Consider the following 19,297-nt stretch of genomic DNA (forward strand, 5'->3'; position numbering starts at 1 on the left):
AGTGGCTTCTGTGTGTCACTGTCAAATACATAAGTCATGGGGGGGGTCTGTTTTACATGATTTGAAAACATCTCAGATGAGCCAAAGAGAATACGAGATTAAAAGAGGAATCAGATCAGATTTTCTTTCCCTAATTAATATTCCAGAGAACAAAATCAACTCATGATCCCCCCTGCCTACTTCTCCTGAGTGATAACGAGGCCTGGTTATAAGGGCAAGGAAACAGAGGGGACACCTAAGAGAGAGGCACCCCACCTTGGGATCTACTTTGTGGTTCCTGCTGGCCAAGAGTCAAAAAGCTTCACATAACTGGTAAAAATGGACATTGCCCACAGAGACAACATTCTTCTTACAAAAGAAATCTAAAACATGGAGGTTAAAAATGTCCCATGAGCCAAGCTGACCCAGGCCCAGAGCATTCAAGAGTCTGACTTTAACCCCATCAGCTTCCCCCTCTCATCCATAAACTCAAATAAGGAAGTCCTTCATACCATTCACGGAAGGAAGATCTTTGAGAGATAAAGAAACCAGCTCGTACATCAAAAGGCGAATTGAAACTTCATTTTTTTTTAGTAAATTTTGCTTATCTTTGCATCTTGTTATAAATTAAGTCCTTCGGGTGAGGTGACTTCAAGACTCCAGTCACATTAGCCTTGGCTGAGGCCCCTGGGTATCTCTCTCCTAAGAAACCTGCAGTTGTGTCTTAGGAGTATACTACAGTTTTCCTATGTGGTTCTCCTTTTAAATGTCCCCCTGTGCATACTGTCTCGTCTGTCTGCTTAATAAACTGGGTAACTTCACATCACTCTGACATGCCCTGAAATTCTTTTCTTTCTCATTGCTGTGGACCAGGTGTCAGCTGCACGGTGGTCCCTAAGGTGGGAATTTCCCAGGCTTCTTGCAGCTCTGCTGGGTTGCATCTCTTGGTCTCCATAGGCAACGGTAACAATAATAAATCAAGGTAATAAACCTTACAGTGAGACCTATGTAGAACGAGACATGGCCCCAGCCAGGCAGCTTACAGGCAGCTGTGGCTCGTGAGGATCCATTCATCCATCACTCTGAGGAAGGACTATCTGTGTCAGCATCACAGAGCCGGCACCATGGTGTAGAGAAAGCACCAGAAGGAAACCACACAACCCCAGCTCTAGTGTGGGAAATGTGAAGCCTATTCTTGCTTATCAACTTGACCTCAGCTGGGATGAACTAAAACCCAAGTGGCTGGGTACACATGAGGGATTTTTTCCCCTTAATTAAATCATTTGAAGTGGGAAGAGCAAGTTTTAATCTGGATCTTTTGAGATGGTGAGATCCACCTTGAATCTGGGCCGCACCTTCTGCGGGACACAAAGGAGGAAGCTTGCGCTCTGCCTGCTGGCTCTTGTCTCAGTGGTGAGTCCATTCCTTTACTGGCATGAAAGCCTACTTCTCTAGGATTCCAGACTGTACTGAAGATTAGATGAGACATCAGCCTTGTGGACTGAAAAACAACCGGATTTTTGGATCTTCCATGAGTGGAAAGCCATTGTTGGACTAGCTGGATCATGGCCTCAGCCTGTAAGCCATTCCAGTAAATCCTGTGTGTGTGTGTATATGTATGTATATGTATATATATGTGTGTGTGTGCGTGTGTATGTATATATGTATGTGTATATATATATATGTGTGTGTGTGTATGTATATATGTATATATGTGCATGTGTATGTAGATATGTATGCGTGTATATGTATATATGTATTTGTGTGTGTGTGCACACGCATGTGTGAATAAGACAGAGAGATGCATCCTATCCGTCTGTTTCTCTAGAAAACACTGATTAATACAGTCAGTGTTTGTGGAAGATGGGCATATTTTCCTATCCTCCCAGGACCCCCCTGTGAATTCACTAACCACATTCAGTCAGTTCACAGCATTTAATAGGCACCACATCTTAAAGCAGAGAGTCGACATGGGACCATTTGAAGTCAGCACTCACAGATGAGAAGAGAGAAATGCAAATTGCTGTATGGGTTTGTTGTTTTTTTTTTTTTTTCCCAAAGGATATTTAAAACGCCAACCAGGGCCATTAATATTCTGTTACTATTTGTCACTCGGTCTGTACTATGTAACAGGAGCGAGTTCTTCCTCAGATGAAACAGACCTCCTTGAGCACCTCTGTCCTCTGTCAGAAGCTTGCCTCAACACTGGACACCTCAGAGCCCGGATGCATTTGATCCCAACCCAGAGAAGGCAGTGAGCTTGCAGAAGGACTTTCTACACGGCCGCTGGCTCCTGTTTCTGCCCCTGCAGGCAGTGACTACGCTGTTTCTCCTTTTCCCACTTCCTCCCATTCCCACAAAAGCCAGTGTTTCCGTTCTTGACTTTGTTCCATTTGGACAGTGTTTACTGACTCCCTCCCATTGAGAAGGATCTAGACTGCTTCCTCCCGTGCCCAATTCTTCCACCAAAGATACAGAATTGCTTAGAGCCTTATAAATACACCAACTGACCTACAGCCACACTGTGTGCACATGCACAACTGGGCCATGTGTGTACAACAGTTACATAGCCACACTGTGTGCACATGCAGGATTAGGACATGTGTGTGCAACAGTTACACAGTCACACTGTGTGTGCAACAGTTACATAGCCACACTGTGTGCACATACGTGATTAGGACATAAGTGTGCAACATTTACACAGTCACACTGTGTGTGCATGCATGACTGGGCCACACTGTGTGTGCATACACAACTGGGCCATAAGTGTGCAACACTTACACAGCCACACTGTGTGTGCATGCACGACTGGACCATATGTGTGCAACAGTTACATAGCCACACTGTGTGCACATGAAGTATTAGGACATGTGTGTGTGGGTATGTGCATGCAGGATTAGGGCATAAGTGTGCTACAGTTTCATAGCTACATTTTATGTGCACATGCACAACTGGGCCATATATGTGCAACCATTACACTTCTGACAGAGCTTTCTGGGCTTCTGGCATCTGAACTAGTCTCCTCGTCTTCTCTGGTTCCTTGGCCATACCCCAGGCTTTGCTCTTTTTGGCCTGAAAAACTCTGAGGTCCACGTATGGCCTAGATTCTGGACCAATGTGGCTGCCCCACTCCATTCCATTTCCTGGTCCACACAGCTTCATACAGGTGCATCCCCACCCTATTTGGGGTGCTACTTAAGATAGAAATGAACACATGAGTTGCATCAACCCCCATGGCCAGAAGAAGTCCTTCTGGTGTCCCTGGCCATTTCAGGGAAATCATAGAGGATGAGGCAGGTGAGGCTTACCCATAGGACAAGCCAGGCAATGACTTCGAAGACGAATCACCAAACTCAGCTAGGCCCTGTCACTTTGTCCAAGCCACTAATATCCCACTCCGTTTACAGTTGAAACAGAACTGATTAAAACAACATGCTGATTGGCACAAGCCATGGTCCCCTCCATGGTGCATCTGCACACTTACTTTCACGGCACTGAAGCAGAAGGCGTGGAGCAGGGCTGTTGCCAGGACACTCCGGCCCACGCTGTACACAGCTGACGTGATCCCAGAGACAGCTAGAACACAAACACCGTCATCGCTTGCTGAGTGAGCTCTTCTCAAAACCAGCAGAGGCGGAAGCGGGGAGAGGGCCGGCTTTCAGCATACATTGCCTGTCTATGGGATCCATTCAAAGACACAGGCCACTGCTAGTGTAGGAAAAACTGTAACCGACTATCCATGGAATAATAGCATCAAGGATCAGACCTGTGTGCCACACCCAGGGGACAACTCTGGGGTCTTGTGTGTTTTGGGGGGAAAGATTTTCAGGGATTATAGGTGCTTCTACAACACACATCCACAATACTACAGGTACAGGATCATACTGACCTATTCCCACAATGACATATGCACACACACGCACACACACACGCACGCACACGCACACACACGCACGCACACGCACACACACGCACACACGCGCACACACACACACACTTCTAAAGAATCGTTTGAAGGGCCTCACTCGCTCACTCCAAATCAAGGGACACCATCCTCTTTCTTGTATCTTTGCTTATTCCTGTACTTAGTGGGCTACTTCTGACTCTATAAAACAAGACTACACAGGAAATCCAAGCTAAATCAGGTTTGGACCTCAAGACAAAGCAAACCTTCCAGTGGGACCCTATCCTCTGTTCTTGGGACTACCATACTTGGCCCAAACTTGAAACTCTTCCCAGGAGGAGCAGGTGCCAAGACTCACCAGAACCTCCGAAGAGCAGCATGTCAATTTGTTCCAGAAGGTACGTACAGAAGGTGTTGATCTGTGGGAAGAGCCCGAGGAGGGAGATGGCAGGGAAACAACACAAAAATACTGGAAATGAACAGAGGAAAGCAGCAATGAGTTGAGGGCAGGGCAGTCATGGCCACACTGTAGCTACAACATTGCCTTCTCTTCTTTCAGATTCTCTATCCCATCCAGGGAAACTGAGTCAACAGGGGCTCCACTGCCCCAGCTGAGTAAAAAGTACATTATTCAGGGATGGATGAACAGAGGGCTCAGGACCTAAGGAAGAGCTGACCGGTGGTGAGGGATAAAAGAGGGGAGGGAAGGAGGGAGGGAGGTGCACAGCCTGCAGCTCAGGACAGAGTCAGACCTGAGGAGATGAGGAGAGGAATTAGAAGACGGGGAAAGTTCCAGAAAGGTGTGCAAACAAGAGTGTAAACTGAAGTGTGAAAAGGTAAAAAGGAAAGTCACATTTGTGTTAAAGATCCACAAAAACCAAAACTAGGGCTTTCTGATCATGGAGACATGGGATGTTGCAGAGCCAGGACCACACTGCCCTGGTCTAGCTTTCAGCCCCCACCAAGACTGATTCATCTCGCACCCAACAACAACTTCTTCTTCTTCTTCTTCTTCTTCTTCTTCTTCTTCTTCTTCTTCTTCTTCTTCTTCTTCTTCTTCTTCTTCTTCTTCTTCTTCTTCTTCTTCTTCTATCAAATTAAACCTTCAAAATACATTCTTAGCAGATCCCTAGCTTCCACCAACTCCAACGCCATGAAATGCCATCAATAACATCTGAAACCTGTAACAGTTTGTCCCACTTTGTTGCAATTTGTCTGCCCAGGGTCCTCACCAACATATATGGTTAAAACAAAACCCCAAAACAGTGCAGGAGGCTCCTGAGGACCGTGTTTCTTGCTCCATCTTTTGCTGCAGAAAGGGGACTCACACGGCTGTTGACTTAAACCACAGTCTTCCTCAGAAGGAATGAGCTGGAAGGACTCACTATGGCCCATGAGGCTTCGTTGGGAAAGCGGTTTCATGAGATTAGTTATAGGACACACATAGGCCGACCACACTGTGTGTGCAGGTGCATGTGTGTATGGGGGGGTGTGTGCATGTGCATGTAGGGTACATGTATATGCATGTGAGGACCAGAGGTTGATCTTAGGTATAGTCCTTGCTTTGTTTGCTGACATTGGGTCTGTCATTAACCTAGAATCAGCCTTACTGATGAGGGTCAAGCCGGCTGTACTCTCTGGAGTCTCATGCTGCAGGTCCCACCAAAGGTGTGCCCTGCCTCTTCTGAGACCGGATACTGGATCCCTGGACATGACAGAGACAACAGTGATGTCTCAAAGTCCCTGGTGAAGAGGCTCCACAAGGCAGTGACCTTGAATCACCCTTGTCTCTCCTACAAAGTCAGAAAACCCTCTACACACTTCCTCTTCTGCTCCTTCTTCTTCTGGTTTATTCTTACAGTTTCAGACCTTTCATGCTCTGGGCAGATCAGCGTGTTTAACCCCTCCCCTCCTTACTCCTGGGCCACTACGCTTCTGTTTCTTTCTTTTCTCTGATATCATCTAGTCAGCTCGCTGGGCTATTTGTCACCATTTTTATTTGTCACTGTTGATGAGCAGACCAGAAGTGCTGGGAAGTTCTATGTGAAGAAATCTATTTCAGGAGGGATCTAAGAAAGCCCCACTCCCTGCCTCTCCCACACTGTGCAGGAATTGTCTTGAAAAAACCAAAAGGACGAAGCCCAGTGGTGCATTTGGAGGCACGGGTCACTGGTAAACAAATACCTCAGGCTTCAGGCAAGCACAACCCTCTTCCCTTTCCAGCCCTAATAAAGTCTCTGGTTTTCCTGCCATGGTGAGTGGCGTACACCAGGAACTCGGGGCTTTCTCATAGTAGCAAAGTAAGAAGCAAGGGTGTGCAGAACCCACACATAAAAACAATTTGTAAATGAAATGTGTCAGCCTTTGCCGCTCTCAAGTCTTTCTTCTTTACCCAGCCCCTCCCTTCTTCCCTTTCCTTCCTCCTCTGTCTCTCTTTTATTCTGTTTTTTTTTTTTGGGGGGTGGGTGGGGGGATTTGTTTCGTTGTCTTTTAAAGATAGGATCTCAAGTAACTCAGACTGACCTCTAACTTTCTGTTTTGCCAACAGCAACTTTGAACGCCCTATCCTCCTGTGTCTACCTGCCAAGTATTGGGACCACAGGTCTGTGCCATCGCACCCAGCACCTGCAAGTCTCCATTCTACAATTATCTGTAAAATGTTCTTCTAAATGAAGCCAGCTCTGAGGGTCAAGGGGGCTGTCTCTGATTTATGAGTGGAAAGCACTCCAAAAACTTATTTACTCATTAACTTCTGGTTGCTTCCTGACCACCTCCGTGCTCCTTAGACACTCTGCCCTGCCAAGGCTTATCTGGTGCCTGTAGTCTCCAGGCACGAGCAGAGCATAGCGGTGAGAGGTCTGCTTTATCTTCAGAGAGGAGACAAGCTGGCCAGGGAGACATGAATCAAACATGACAACAGAGGTACATTATTGTCACATGCGTCAGGTGCTATGAGCTAAGGGTGGCCAGATGACAGAAGACAAGACCTAGAGATGTGAGCCACCGAGAAGAATGTGGTTGAGCACTCTAGACACAGCAGAACACTTCAGAGCCTACAAGGAAGAGAGGAACAGAAGTCAAGATAATGGGGGCTCTAGTTAGATAACACATCCTTGTCCCTTTAAAAGATGGAACTAAAGTCACTGGTCCACATGGAGATCTGGGGGGAAACATAGCCAAGAGGTACACTTGGAGAATGTGGAGGTACAGCAAGGGAAAGGCAGAGACATCTCCTTACATCCTGTTACATGTGCTGCCTCTGATAACCAGCTCCTTGAGTGACTTTGAGCTATAGCCTCCAATCTACTACTTGAAAAAGGAAACCAATGAGCCTATTAAATTAAATTAAGATCCTAGGAAGTATTCCAAGGTGTGTTTATGTGTCTGGTCCTGACAGCTTCCCCGGGGAAGCTTGGGTGGGAGATGTAAACTGAGGAGAAAGGCCTAATGCCTTTCCTTGGGTCATGCGATGGACTTCATTCATACAGTGGTGAAGAGACACGCATCAGCAGGAGTGGCCATTCATTCTCAGGAGAGTGCTGACCAATCTCTAAATGGGGTCTCTTCCTGTTACGATTCCATGCTTCTGTTTCTTACTTGAACTTGGAGGTTTTCTAGTACATGTTCCCCAGGCCTTTGGCTTTAAACTGCTTAGTTATTTCATGGATGTAACAGAAGTGAAATTCCAGGTTTGCACACAAGGTGAGCTTGCAAGAGGAAATGTATGTATGTGTGCATCTGGTGTATACATGTATGTATTGTGTGTATGGGTACATAGTATGTTTACATTTATATATGGGTCTATATATCTAAGTATTTAAGTTTTATGGAGTATATCTACATATAGATATCTGTATATGTATGGGGGGGGGAGTCTACATATGTGTATGACTATGTACACATGTGTAGTGTGTATGTAAGTATTATGTGGTATATTTATATATATGTATCTATATGTATGTATGTGTGTATACATACATATCTGGGAGTCTATGTATATGTGTGACTATGTGCACATGTGTAGTGTGTATATAAGTATTATGTGGTATATTTACATATATGTATCTGTGTATGTATGTATGCGTGTGTATATCTGGGAGTCTGTGTATGTATGTGACCATGTGTATATGTAGTGTGTATCTGTGTAAGTAAAGTTGACTACAGATAGAGCAGGAAGAGAAAGGGAGGGGCCTCTGAGGAAGGAGATCGGAGTCTCATCCCTACCCAGGTTTCACCTGCACAGGACACAGAGAAAGCTCCTCATACATCTGGGTACCTGCCCAGGACCACTGTAGAGACTCGGGGACCTGTCAGGGAGGCCAGGGGAAGGGTGACGCTGTCTAAAGACTAGGGGTGAGCATCAGGAAGTGGACGTCTTGACGGCAATGCAAGTCTCAGGGCAGTAGTGACTTTGCCACAGTCTTCACAAGTTCAAAGGTGGGTCACCCCTCGATGTCATCACAAAAATCCTTAGAGCATGAGCCAATGAGTCCTTGGAACTATGAATCATGGATGTTTTGGCCATTGACAGCACTAAGTTCTGTTTGTTCTGGACCCTTTTCTGTGCTCACACATTGACTCACAAACTACTGAGTTATAAAGTGGGCCACTTTTTGTCCCCCCCACTTCCAGCACAATCTTGCTTGCTTAGTAAGGTGTGATGGCTATTGTGGTCACCTTGGCAGGCTCTGGACTTACCTGGAGAAGTTTCCAGGTGTGGCTAAAGGAGTCATTTAGCTTCTGCAAATGTCTGTGAGGGGCTGTGTTGATTAGGTGAATGGGGGAGGAAAGACCTATTCCATGGGGTGGGGTCCCAGACTGTGTAAAAGGAGAGGGGTGATGTGGACAATTGCTCCATGCCTTGACCTCTCACTGTGACCTGTGACCTCTCACCATGATGTACCTTTGGATGCAAGCCAAAAACCAATCCTTTCTCCCTTAAATTGCTCTGTCAAGGTACTTTATCACAACAACAACAGAGACAGAAAGACAGAAGGGGGGAGAAAGAAAGGGGGGGGAAAGGGAGGGGGTAAGAGAAGTTGGCTCTAGGGTTGAAGACCTTACCTATGCAATGAGCACAAGGCTCACCTGAATGGAACACAGAAGAGCAGGTGCTGCTTGGGTTTTAAGCCAAGCACAACCTGGGAGTGACCGGAGGTGAGACTGGTGCTTATTCATGCATGCTCATAGTTCTGGCGACATAGAGAGACCTAAGGCTGTCACCCTATGGCCAGCTTACCCTGACGGGTATCACTGCCAGCTTCAGGTGCTACAGGAATACAATTTCCTGGTTATAAATATCAAAGTCCTTTCACAGAACCCCATTGTTAGAGGCTGGAGAGATGGCTTGGTAGATGGCTTGAGGTACTAGCCTTGAAACCATGAGGATGTAAGCTCAAACCCCACAAGGACTTAAAAGCCAAGAAGACATGGCGGTAAGTGCTTGTGATTCTAGGATTCTGGAGGTGGAGGTGGAGGTGGAGGTGGCTATGTTAGTGAGACTCTGTTTCAAAACACCAAAGTGGACAGTACCTGAAGAATGACAGCCAACTGTCAGCCTACGCTCCTTCCCTCCCTCCCTCCCTCCCTCCCTCCCTCCCTCCCTCCCTCCCTCCCTCCTTCTTTCTCTCCCTCCCCATCCCCACCCGTATCACCACCACCACTTCTGTTATATTGGGTTCAGAGTCTTCTACATACACAAGACAAGAAGAAAATGCTTAGCTCTTCACAGTATAACCACGTGTGCTGGCTTTTCCCAGTAGGGATGCAGAAGATAAAGGGGAGACATGTCTCCCCTTCCCAAGACTCCTTCCCATAACCCTCAAACTCACTCACCTATTAAGTGGTCCCTGACTGATTGCAGGGTCTCTGGTGTAAAGAGCTTCAGGCCATACACGACATAGCTGGGAGGGTGTCTGGCTTTGGCCCCTGCATCAAGAAGTAAAATAAGACCGCATAGCATACAGAAATAGATGGGTCTGCTATAGGCGATGATTTGGTTGTGACCCTAGAAAACAGATGCAATTTCCAAGTTGTACCTTTGGTTTTGACTCCGTTACATCCAAGAACTTACAGCACATGATACAACTAACCCACCCCAACACCCATCCCCACCCTTAAAATACCTAATAAAAGGGGAGACAAAAAAAGCAGATGCATAAGCAATGCTTGGTGTTTATATTACCAAGCAAGAATGAGAATATCAAAGAGAGTGTTGTACTTCAAGTCCAACAAAATTTATCTAAAAATTTCATTCCCACCCCAGAGAAAATATGTCTAATTCAATGCTTTCCTGGGGTGGGAGGGGCAGACTTCCATTCCCCTTGCTCCTTTCAGGTGCCAGACCCCTTGAAACCTTTGTTTGTTATGTGCATCTAACTTGGGTTCCCCATCAACAGGAAATAGCATTATGAATGGGGTTTCAACTCCCTCGTTGCAGGAAGCAAGGGACGGAGGAAAGAGCTGTCAGTCCTCTGGGTTCAGGTCTCGACATGGCACGGTTTTAGTTGGCTAAAACCGTGAGCCATTTTGACTAATCATGGCAGTGCCTTTCATCTGAGGGGAACCAAAGGCTGTGCAGGCCTCATCCTTCACTTCAAGGCAGAAGGAGAGACGCGACACCACGAAGCTATCCTCTGCTCTCCATACATGTACCATGGTGTGAGCAAATGCACACACCACACATACATACATACATACATACATACATACATACACACACACACACACACACAAGAACACATGGTGCCCATCTGTGCAATGATAATAAAACTTGAAATTCTTTTTAAATGAGGAGGTGGAGTACTGTATCACAGGCTTTCCAGAGCAAAAGTCAGCAAAACTACAACATCTTTGAAATCATAAGATTTGAGAGGCCAAGAACAATGGACCAGGTGGGTGTGCTTTGCAATCCACGAGTCACCTTGTGTGCACCGAGCAGAGGCAGAGCGGCATGGTGTCAGACAGGTGTCTCAGTCACTGCCTGGAATGTGCTATATTTAGAAATTGAGTTTAAATTGACACTGCTTCCAAAATAGAAATGGTCCTGTTCTGAGACCATCTCTCAACAGGACAATACCGGCGTCTGTCACAGAGACTGGCAGCCTTTGGTCCTCGGGCCAGGCTCAGTTTTGAAAAAAACTCATTGCACTAGTAGGGAATTTTCCTCAACATCCAAGTAGGTCATGGCTTAATAAGCACGTGAGAATACTTTCTTTGCATTAAAAATAATAAGACCAAAGCCAGAATGAAGTCTAAACATCCTTACTAAGTAGACGGCAAAATAAATTAGCCGGTATAAATAACTGTGTGGTGTATCAATACACAATACACGTGCAGGGGAGATATTTCCTCAAACTGACAAGGTTTATGAAATTAATTAATTAAGAAGCTACCACTTGCTCTGGCTCTTTCTCTTATCAAAAGCTTAGTGGGCTGGAGGGTCAGCTCAGAGAGTAAAATGTTTGTCTTTCGAGCGTAAGTCAGTGCAAGCCCAAGAACCAATGTTGGGACGTGCCTACATTCCTAGTGTTGGAAAGGTGGAGACAGGCAGGTCCCTGGGGTTTGCTGGCAAGCTCCAGGTCAGTGAGAAACTGTACTTCAACTCACCCACCTCCTACAACCAAAGCTGTCCAGTCCTCAGGCCTATATGCATGCATGTGCACACACACACACACAGACAGATACATGCATTAAAATCCATTATGTAACAGCATGCCATCTTTGGCCAATATGAAAAGCCCTAAACCATCTTTCGGAAGCTTTATCAGGGATACAAACATGTCCTCCATGTTGTTAATTTGTGAAACAAACCTGGGGTCCTACAGTGGGCTATCCCTGGGCTCCTGTGGCTATACCTCCTGTGTTTGGGGTCCCAGAGCCATACACAGGACGCTGCTCATTCCCAGTATGGAAACCACTCTATCTTCCAGGAATCCTCAGAATACTCACTGATGAAATTCCGTGCTCCCCACGGCTGCACAGCATCAGCAGGCACCCCTCCTGTACAAGGGTTCATTTTTAACTTTCCGACAAAAGTGACTTTTTTTCCCGCCTGCTCCACCGGTGAAGCCTAATCACGGTCTCTTAACAATCCATTCGACTTCCCCAGTGCGGTTTATAAGCACGGCTTCCACAGTGTGTCACATGGCCGGGAGCATCCTCCAGGCTGCTGTCTGAATGCTGACCTTGTGTGCATGTGGGTTTCCCATCAGCCCTGCCCATCAACACTGCAGCAGACGGTTCACAAAGCAGTTTGGAAGATCCAGAAAGAAATGAGAAGCCCGCAGGGAAACCTGCCACTGGGGGGTGGGGGAGGTGGAGGGGCTGAGTGACCAGCCACCTGCACACACTTTACACGCAAGGTAAATCATGAATTGCAAAGCAGACTCCTCTCCTGATTCATTTTTGTTGGTTTTTTTTTTTTTGTTGTTGTTGTTTTGTTTTGTTTTGTTTTGTTTTTGGACCTGATGAATCGCACATTAATTAACAAGATGAGGATTCTTGGTCTGGCTCTTGTTCTGGAAAATTGCATTGCGTGGGAAAACGCCTCAGCCCTCCTCCTTTTCTTCCTTATTAGAGATTCTTGAGACACCAGCTCAAACCAGAGCTGAATAGACTTGGAAATCTTGGTAAGGAAGTTAGTGACTGAAATGGACAAGGGGTAGGTGTCTGACTATAGTTCACCAAGACAGTAAGAGAAACCTCTGCTTCCTACCCCCTGTGACACACCTGTTTGGATCCTGGCATGGTAGCTTCGTCTGTTCTTATAAGAATCAGACAGAATGACTCCAGCTCAGCACAGCAGTATGAGAGGTCCCAGTAATGACACCTCAAATCTACCTGAAGCATGAGGCTTGCCCATCACTCTCCCCTCCCCATTGTCTTAGCATGCTTTGTATCACATCCAAAAGTACACACTGGGAAGGAATTGTTTATGTGTGTATGTGCATGTATGCATGCATGCTTGTGTATGCATGTATGTGCACACATCCCTGTGTGTATGTGCACATGTGTGTGCTTACAAGTTTGTCTGGGTGTATGCATGTGTGTAGAAGTCAAACTCTGTGTGTCTTCCTAAATCTTGCCTTCACTTTATTTTATCTGATAAAGGGCCTCTCGGCGAACCATCTATATTGGTTATCCAGTCAGCTGCAGGGTCCTCCTGTCTTTGTACCCACAGTACTTGGATTGAACGTTTGTGTGTCCCTGCATGGCTTTTGCATGGGTTCTGGGGATCCGACTCCAGTCCTCATGTTTGGGTGGTAGTCACTTTACTGACTGAGCTGTCTCCACAGCCCTAAGGTGAGGAATGTTTGGTTACCAAATAACCACAACAGCCAGCCAGCCACAGTGAGGGAAGAGGTACCAGGGAGAAGATGCTGGTGCACCTGGGATGGGCTGCAGCAACTTCAGAGCACACAGCTGCCCCGATTTCTAAGGGGGATCCCAACACTACATCTTAATGCTGTAGTCACAATGCTGCTTGATGCTAGGATAAAAGATGTATTATATGCAAACTGATTACAGAGAACAGAGGGACTTAACAGGACAGCATCTGCCAGCACAAGGCCACCAATTAGAACATTTTCCTAATCAGGATGAGCTGGTATAGATTAAAAATTAGTCTTAATCCCTGAATACAATTTTTTTTAAATGCATAATAAAGGGAAGACAGTGTTCTCTCATTGGAGAGCTTCTTCAGAGTCCATAGCCAGGGTGGCAGAGGGGCTTAGAATCCAGGTTATCAGAATAAAGGGCACCTGAACCCAAGGAGCAATGGTAGAAGAACTTCATACACAGAGTTTCAACACAGGGTCACAAAAAAGCAAACCACGGTGGGAAATGAACTCACAACTGGTAAGAGTTGCATGTACCACAAAATGGGCCAGTAAGTCTTGGTGAGGACATGGGGAGAGCGACCCCTTGTGGACAATGGGTGGTATTGACATTGAGGATGGTGGGAAGTTCTCAAAAAAGTCCAAGCAGCAGAAAGCACTTGCCTTGCAAGCCGAGGACCTGAGTCTGAATCGCCAGAACCCACATAAAAGGTGGATATGTAGCAGGGGTGTTGGTAAGCCAAATGCCTGTTCAGGGAAATAAGCAGCAGACAGGAGAATCTGCAGAAGTTCACGGGTCAGCTACCCTGGCATATAGAGCAGAGGAAACACTATAGAGAAATTATGCTTCAGATAAAGCAGATGAGGACTAACCTCTACATACATGGTGTGGCATATGCACCTGTGCAAGCATATGTATGTATGAGGGCATGGGCAATCACGTGTGCATACACACGCACATACACATAGACACACACACACACAGAGTAGGAGCTAGAAAGAACGTTCAGCAGTTAAGAACAAACATTTACTGCTCTGTCAGAGGACCTGAGTTGACTATCCAGTGCCCACATCAGGAAAAATACTGCATAGCCTCACTTTCTCTGGAATAGAATGAAGTCTGACCCACAGACAACGTGACCAGAGTGGTGGGGGTTAGGGAGCAGAGGAGGGGGACAGGAAGTGCTGGGACAAGGGTGCAGAGAGTCAGGCACGTGGGATCAGTGCACTTAGTAGATCTATCACACAGCACGGTGACGGTGGCTGTCATCAACCATGACATTGAACGTTTTCTAAAATGGCTGAAATTTATCACATCGTAAATATCCTCATCAGGAAAAAAAGTATATGACATGATACACAAAAATAACTTGACTTCATCATTATACCATATATACATAACCAAATCCCCAATATATATATATATATATATATATATATATATATATATATACATATGATTTTAAAATATGAAGTTTATGGCTACATACTAAGTGCTTGATGCATACTAAGTGCTTGAGGAATACTGCCGGGTGCCAGCCACTGCTCGAAGCAATTTACATGCGCTCTTTAATGATTTACATCCAATCCCCACTATTTGCCCATAAGGAAACTGAGGCACAGAGAGGACCACCACTGTGCTCGGCATCGGATAGTCAAGTGGGTACATGGGAAACAAAGGCAAGGCAGCAGACAGCAGAGTCTGTGGCCCATCCGATCAAACTGCTGCGCCTTTTCTCTTAAGAGCCCAGGGAACAGAAGTGACCTGTCACATGCCTGAGCCCCCCTCTGCCAATGTCAACGCACCATGCGCTCAGATCCAGCCAGAGCTTAGCGCCATGCACTCAGGTATCCATCCACCGCTTCTACTCCTGTATTCGAGATACAGACACAGATGCAAATTTGACCCTTTGGATAGACGCTGGCATCACTTCATTTTCAATGCAAGCAGGAGAAACAGGATACTAGCCCATACTTAGGCACTTACGTGTATGGGTGAGGCAGGGTCAGGCTGGACGCTCTAAAACACAAACCAGAGGACCTGGGTTACCTCATGATTGCAAGGTTGTGCTAGTGACGGCACACACACACATACTCAGAGAGACATACACACAGACACACATAGAGAGACATTCATACACATAGATACAGACACATACAGACAGACACACACACACCCCACAGACACACACAGAAACACACACAGAGACATTCACACACAGAGACACACAGACATACACAGAAACACATGCAGAAACATTCACACACACACAGAGACAGACACACACACAGAGACACACAGACATACACAGAAACACATGCAGAAACATTCACACACACACAGAGACAGACACACACACAGAGACATTCATACACACAGACACATACCACACAGACACACACACAGAGACATTCATACACACAGACACAAACACACACATACAGACACACACACAGACATTCATACACACAGACACATACACACACACAGGCATACACAGCAACACACACAGAGACATTCACACACATACACACACAGAGACACACAGACACACACAGAGACATTCATACACATAGACACATACAGACATACACACACAGACAGACACACACAGAGACATACACAGAAACACACACAGAGATATTCACACACACACACACACACACACACACACACACACACACACACGAGGATGGGTTCTTGCCTTGAGCAGGGAGTACTGGCAGCTGGCCATGACTAGGCAGAAAAGCAGTACCCACAAGTCTCTGCAGAAGCCACGATTCAGTGTCAGAAAGCCCAGGAGGGAAACCAGAATGCTGAGCAGAACTGCCACCATGTTCTCTTTCACATCTTCAGTTCTGTGCAAACATAGAAGGAAGCATGGAGTGAGACCCGCATGCCACGTCGCTATCAATGCAAGCTTTCCCTTGCTAACTGACAGGCAAGCACTGCGCTGAGCAGGGGCTGAGCTGTTCTAGCCCTGCACCAGCACTGAGCACAGGTGCTGTGCTGGGCACCCGTTTATTCTTGTGCTGTTTAAACAAACTCCGTATTGTTCGTATTGTTACCCTAGGTTTGTTCTTGGAATAACTGAAACCTGACCACGCCGACTTCCTTGGTCACGTGCGCTAGGTTTTTGAGGCAACCAGTGATTCCGACCAAAGCCTGGAATGTCTCAGAACTACACAGGCTCCTGTCAGCAATGACACCTGGGTAATCGTTTCCAGACTGATCATTCCTAGAGTCAGGGTTTGATGCCCAGTTCCAGGAGCCGGAAGTTTCAGACGGAGATGTGATTCCCAGACAGTACAGGGAACCTAGCTGGGTGAGCTGCAGCTGTACGGTCGTGTGGGGTGATTTTGTTCTGGAGTCCTTCACGTGAGATGGAAGATGCAGAAGGGACTCCTCCAGATTTATGAGGTCTTATTAGGACAGTGTGGAAGTGTAAAGGGGTATTTAGAGCATCACCAGAGAAGGGGCTGAAGAATTGAGTCAACCCATTAATTAAGGTGGGATGGGAGTGGATGTCTACAACAGGAAGGACTGCTTTGTCCCTTACAAGTTTTCCTGTTGTTCCCAATAGAACATGAACCCTGTGAAGGCAGACACGAGGCCAGTGGGGTTCCTGTGCTGTGCTGTGGCAGGCAGGCGCGCGTGCGCACACACACACACAAATGTTGGTGCACATGCATGCTTATGTGTGTAGAGGCCAGGGATCAACATAGCTGTGGTTTGTCAGTCATTCTCCACGTTGGTTTTTGAAGCAAGGTCTCTGTGGCCTCTGTGGCCTCTGTGGCCTAACGCAACCTATCCCTGGTTGCAGAAAAAAAGTAGCAATTTTTTTAAAGCCTCATCTAGCCGAGTGCATTATCTTGCATTGCTAGTCACAGAATCCATGTTCCACTCCTACGAATGCCCCAGGGTAACATGGCATTGTTAGCAAAGCAGTTACAATGGCATTCCCTGACTTGGGGGGAGGCGTGGGGAAGGGTACTGAAATTTGCTGCTGTAATTTTGCAAGACCATCGTTTTCCCCCCCTCCCCCGCATGTGATCACAGCATTTAAGACTCAACTGTACCATTACAGTAACGAGTAGTCACTGAGGGGCAGGCAGCAGCTTGGTGGCTCTGCCACTTCTCCACAGGCTGGCTGGCACCGAGCTCTGAACAGACCCTGTAGTGCGAGCACTGGAGATCCTACCATCCATTTAAAAACCAGTCTCCATCAGACCCACATCCTCTCTGAAAATCCTAATATTCTCTGCATTTCCCAACAGGGGAGCCCACAAACAGGAAACCACCACCCTAAGCCCGAATTCATCACCAGAGCAAACATGAACTTCCCTGCCTTGCCTACCGAGACTCTGTATTTCCAGCCACAAAGTGTTTTATTTAGGGGCAATAAGAGGGGGCAAAAGGGAGGGAAAGGCCGAGAGGGTAGCTTCGAATCAGTGAACACTGGACAGAGGAGAGAAGCTGGAGTCCAGGCAGGGGATAGCTCAACATCACTCCACGTTACCCACCCTCTCTTCCAGGGCCACAGCTGATGGAGGAAGGCCTCTTGATGATGAAACTGAAAGTATTCCTCCCAATAGGACAGGGTATGAGCAGACCAAAGCAGGCTGTCCCAGGCTAACCTGCACCCTAACCCATGGTACTCCCTCATTCCCTCCCCTGGCAACTGTGAAGTTCAAGGTCTAAGTCACTGGGGTTCTCAGCAAAGTGGGGTATGGGCTGGAAACATCCTGGGGAATCTTAGCAAGCATTTGAGCATGCTCACTGGTGTCCTCCCTTGTCTCCCGGCCACACCTCTGCGTGCCCGACAGCTTACCGATCCAGCAGCGCCAACAAAGTGAGTCGGTCATACCAGACTTTAATCCACTTCCCAGGGAAGATGATGAATTTGTAAAACTGCTCTCGGTTAAACTTCCCTTGTGCTGAAGATCGTGATGAGTCTTCCAGATCCTGACTGACATGCTTCACACGTCAGGAACAAAACAGACCAAAGACCGAATGAGTGTCACTATGATACGTCCTAGTCACAAAAACATCTCAAAGTTTAAAAACACAAGGGCTGGGGGGTGTGTAGTGTGTATGTGTGTGGGCTGGGTGTGGGGGCTGGAGGGATGGCTCAGAGGTTGAAAGTGCTGTCTGTTCTTGCAGAGTATGCGGGTTCAGTTCTCAGCGCTCACATGGAGGCTCACAACCATCTATACCTCCAGGGTCAGGGCTCTGATGTCCTCTGCAGGCTCCTGTATACATGTGGTACACATAAATTTATGTAGGTGTTAACACACACACACACATAAACATAACACACATGCACACATGCACACATGCAAGGACACATGCACATGCATGCATGAATGCTCACAATACACATACACAACACACATATGAACACACACAGACACACAACACACACATAACACACACAACATACACGCACACATGCACACACAAGTACAAACGTACACACCTCACAGGCATGCCACACATATATGCACACACGCACACACACAGGCACACCACACACACATGCATACACACAGGCACACAGACACACTTAAACTCTTAAAATACAAAGCCTCCTCAGTGGTGGAAAACCTGACTAGCATGCTTGAAGTCCGAGGTTCAACATTACTACTGAAACAATATATGAAGCAAAAACAAATGATCAGTTTCAAAAACCAGCACACTGTTTAAAAGGGCCAGTCTAAAAAAAGAATAATGATTAAATTCACCGGTTCCATGAAGATGTTATCACTGAAACCTTGGCACTCACAACTGAAAACACTTCTGTTCACTAGACAAGGTGCTCCTGGGAAATAATTATTGTGTAAGAGTCCAAGGAAATATTTTAAATAGCTTAAATTTTAACTTCTATTAAATGTAACACTGAAGTCAGTATCCAAGTTTGACTCCAATGCAGAGGCTTTTATTGGAAGTCACTAAGTCACTGACAAAGTCTGCCCTAAGAGCAGAGCAAATGGGAACGGTAGCTCATGAAGTGCTTGCTGCCCAGGCATGAGACCCAAGTCTGCTCCCCAGAGCATCTGTAAAAATCCAGTCATG

At 46.5% G+C, this 19,297-nt stretch overlaps 1 protein-coding gene across 3 annotated transcripts in view; it reads right to left on the reverse strand.

Annotated features, from left to right (window-relative positions):
- Pcnx2 (pecanex 2) overlaps nucleotides 1-19,297 on the reverse strand; it is a 149,180-nt gene that overhangs the window by 90,214 nt on the left and 39,669 nt on the right. For all 3 annotated transcript variants that reach the window (XM_076916055.1, XM_034523088.2, XM_076916056.1), the window contains 6 exons: nucleotides 18,054-18,199; nucleotides 15,927-16,080; nucleotides 15,209-15,241; nucleotides 9,719-9,890; nucleotides 4,242-4,352; nucleotides 3,464-3,555 (listed from right to left, as the gene is read on the reverse strand). In XM_076916055.1, the coding sequence (XP_076772170.1) occupies nucleotides 3,464-3,555; nucleotides 4,242-4,352; nucleotides 9,719-9,890; nucleotides 15,209-15,241; nucleotides 15,927-16,080; nucleotides 18,054-18,199 (708 nt within the window). The remainder of the gene's footprint in view (nucleotides 1-3,463; nucleotides 3,556-4,241; nucleotides 4,353-9,718; nucleotides 9,891-15,208; nucleotides 15,242-15,926; nucleotides 16,081-18,053; nucleotides 18,200-19,297) is intronic.

Source organism: Arvicanthis niloticus, chromosome 18 (genome assembly GCF_011762505.2).
Source record: "Arvicanthis niloticus isolate mArvNil1 chromosome 18, mArvNil1.pat.X, whole genome shotgun sequence".
Classification (NCBI taxonomy): domain Eukaryota; kingdom Metazoa; phylum Chordata; class Mammalia; order Rodentia; family Muridae; genus Arvicanthis; species Arvicanthis niloticus.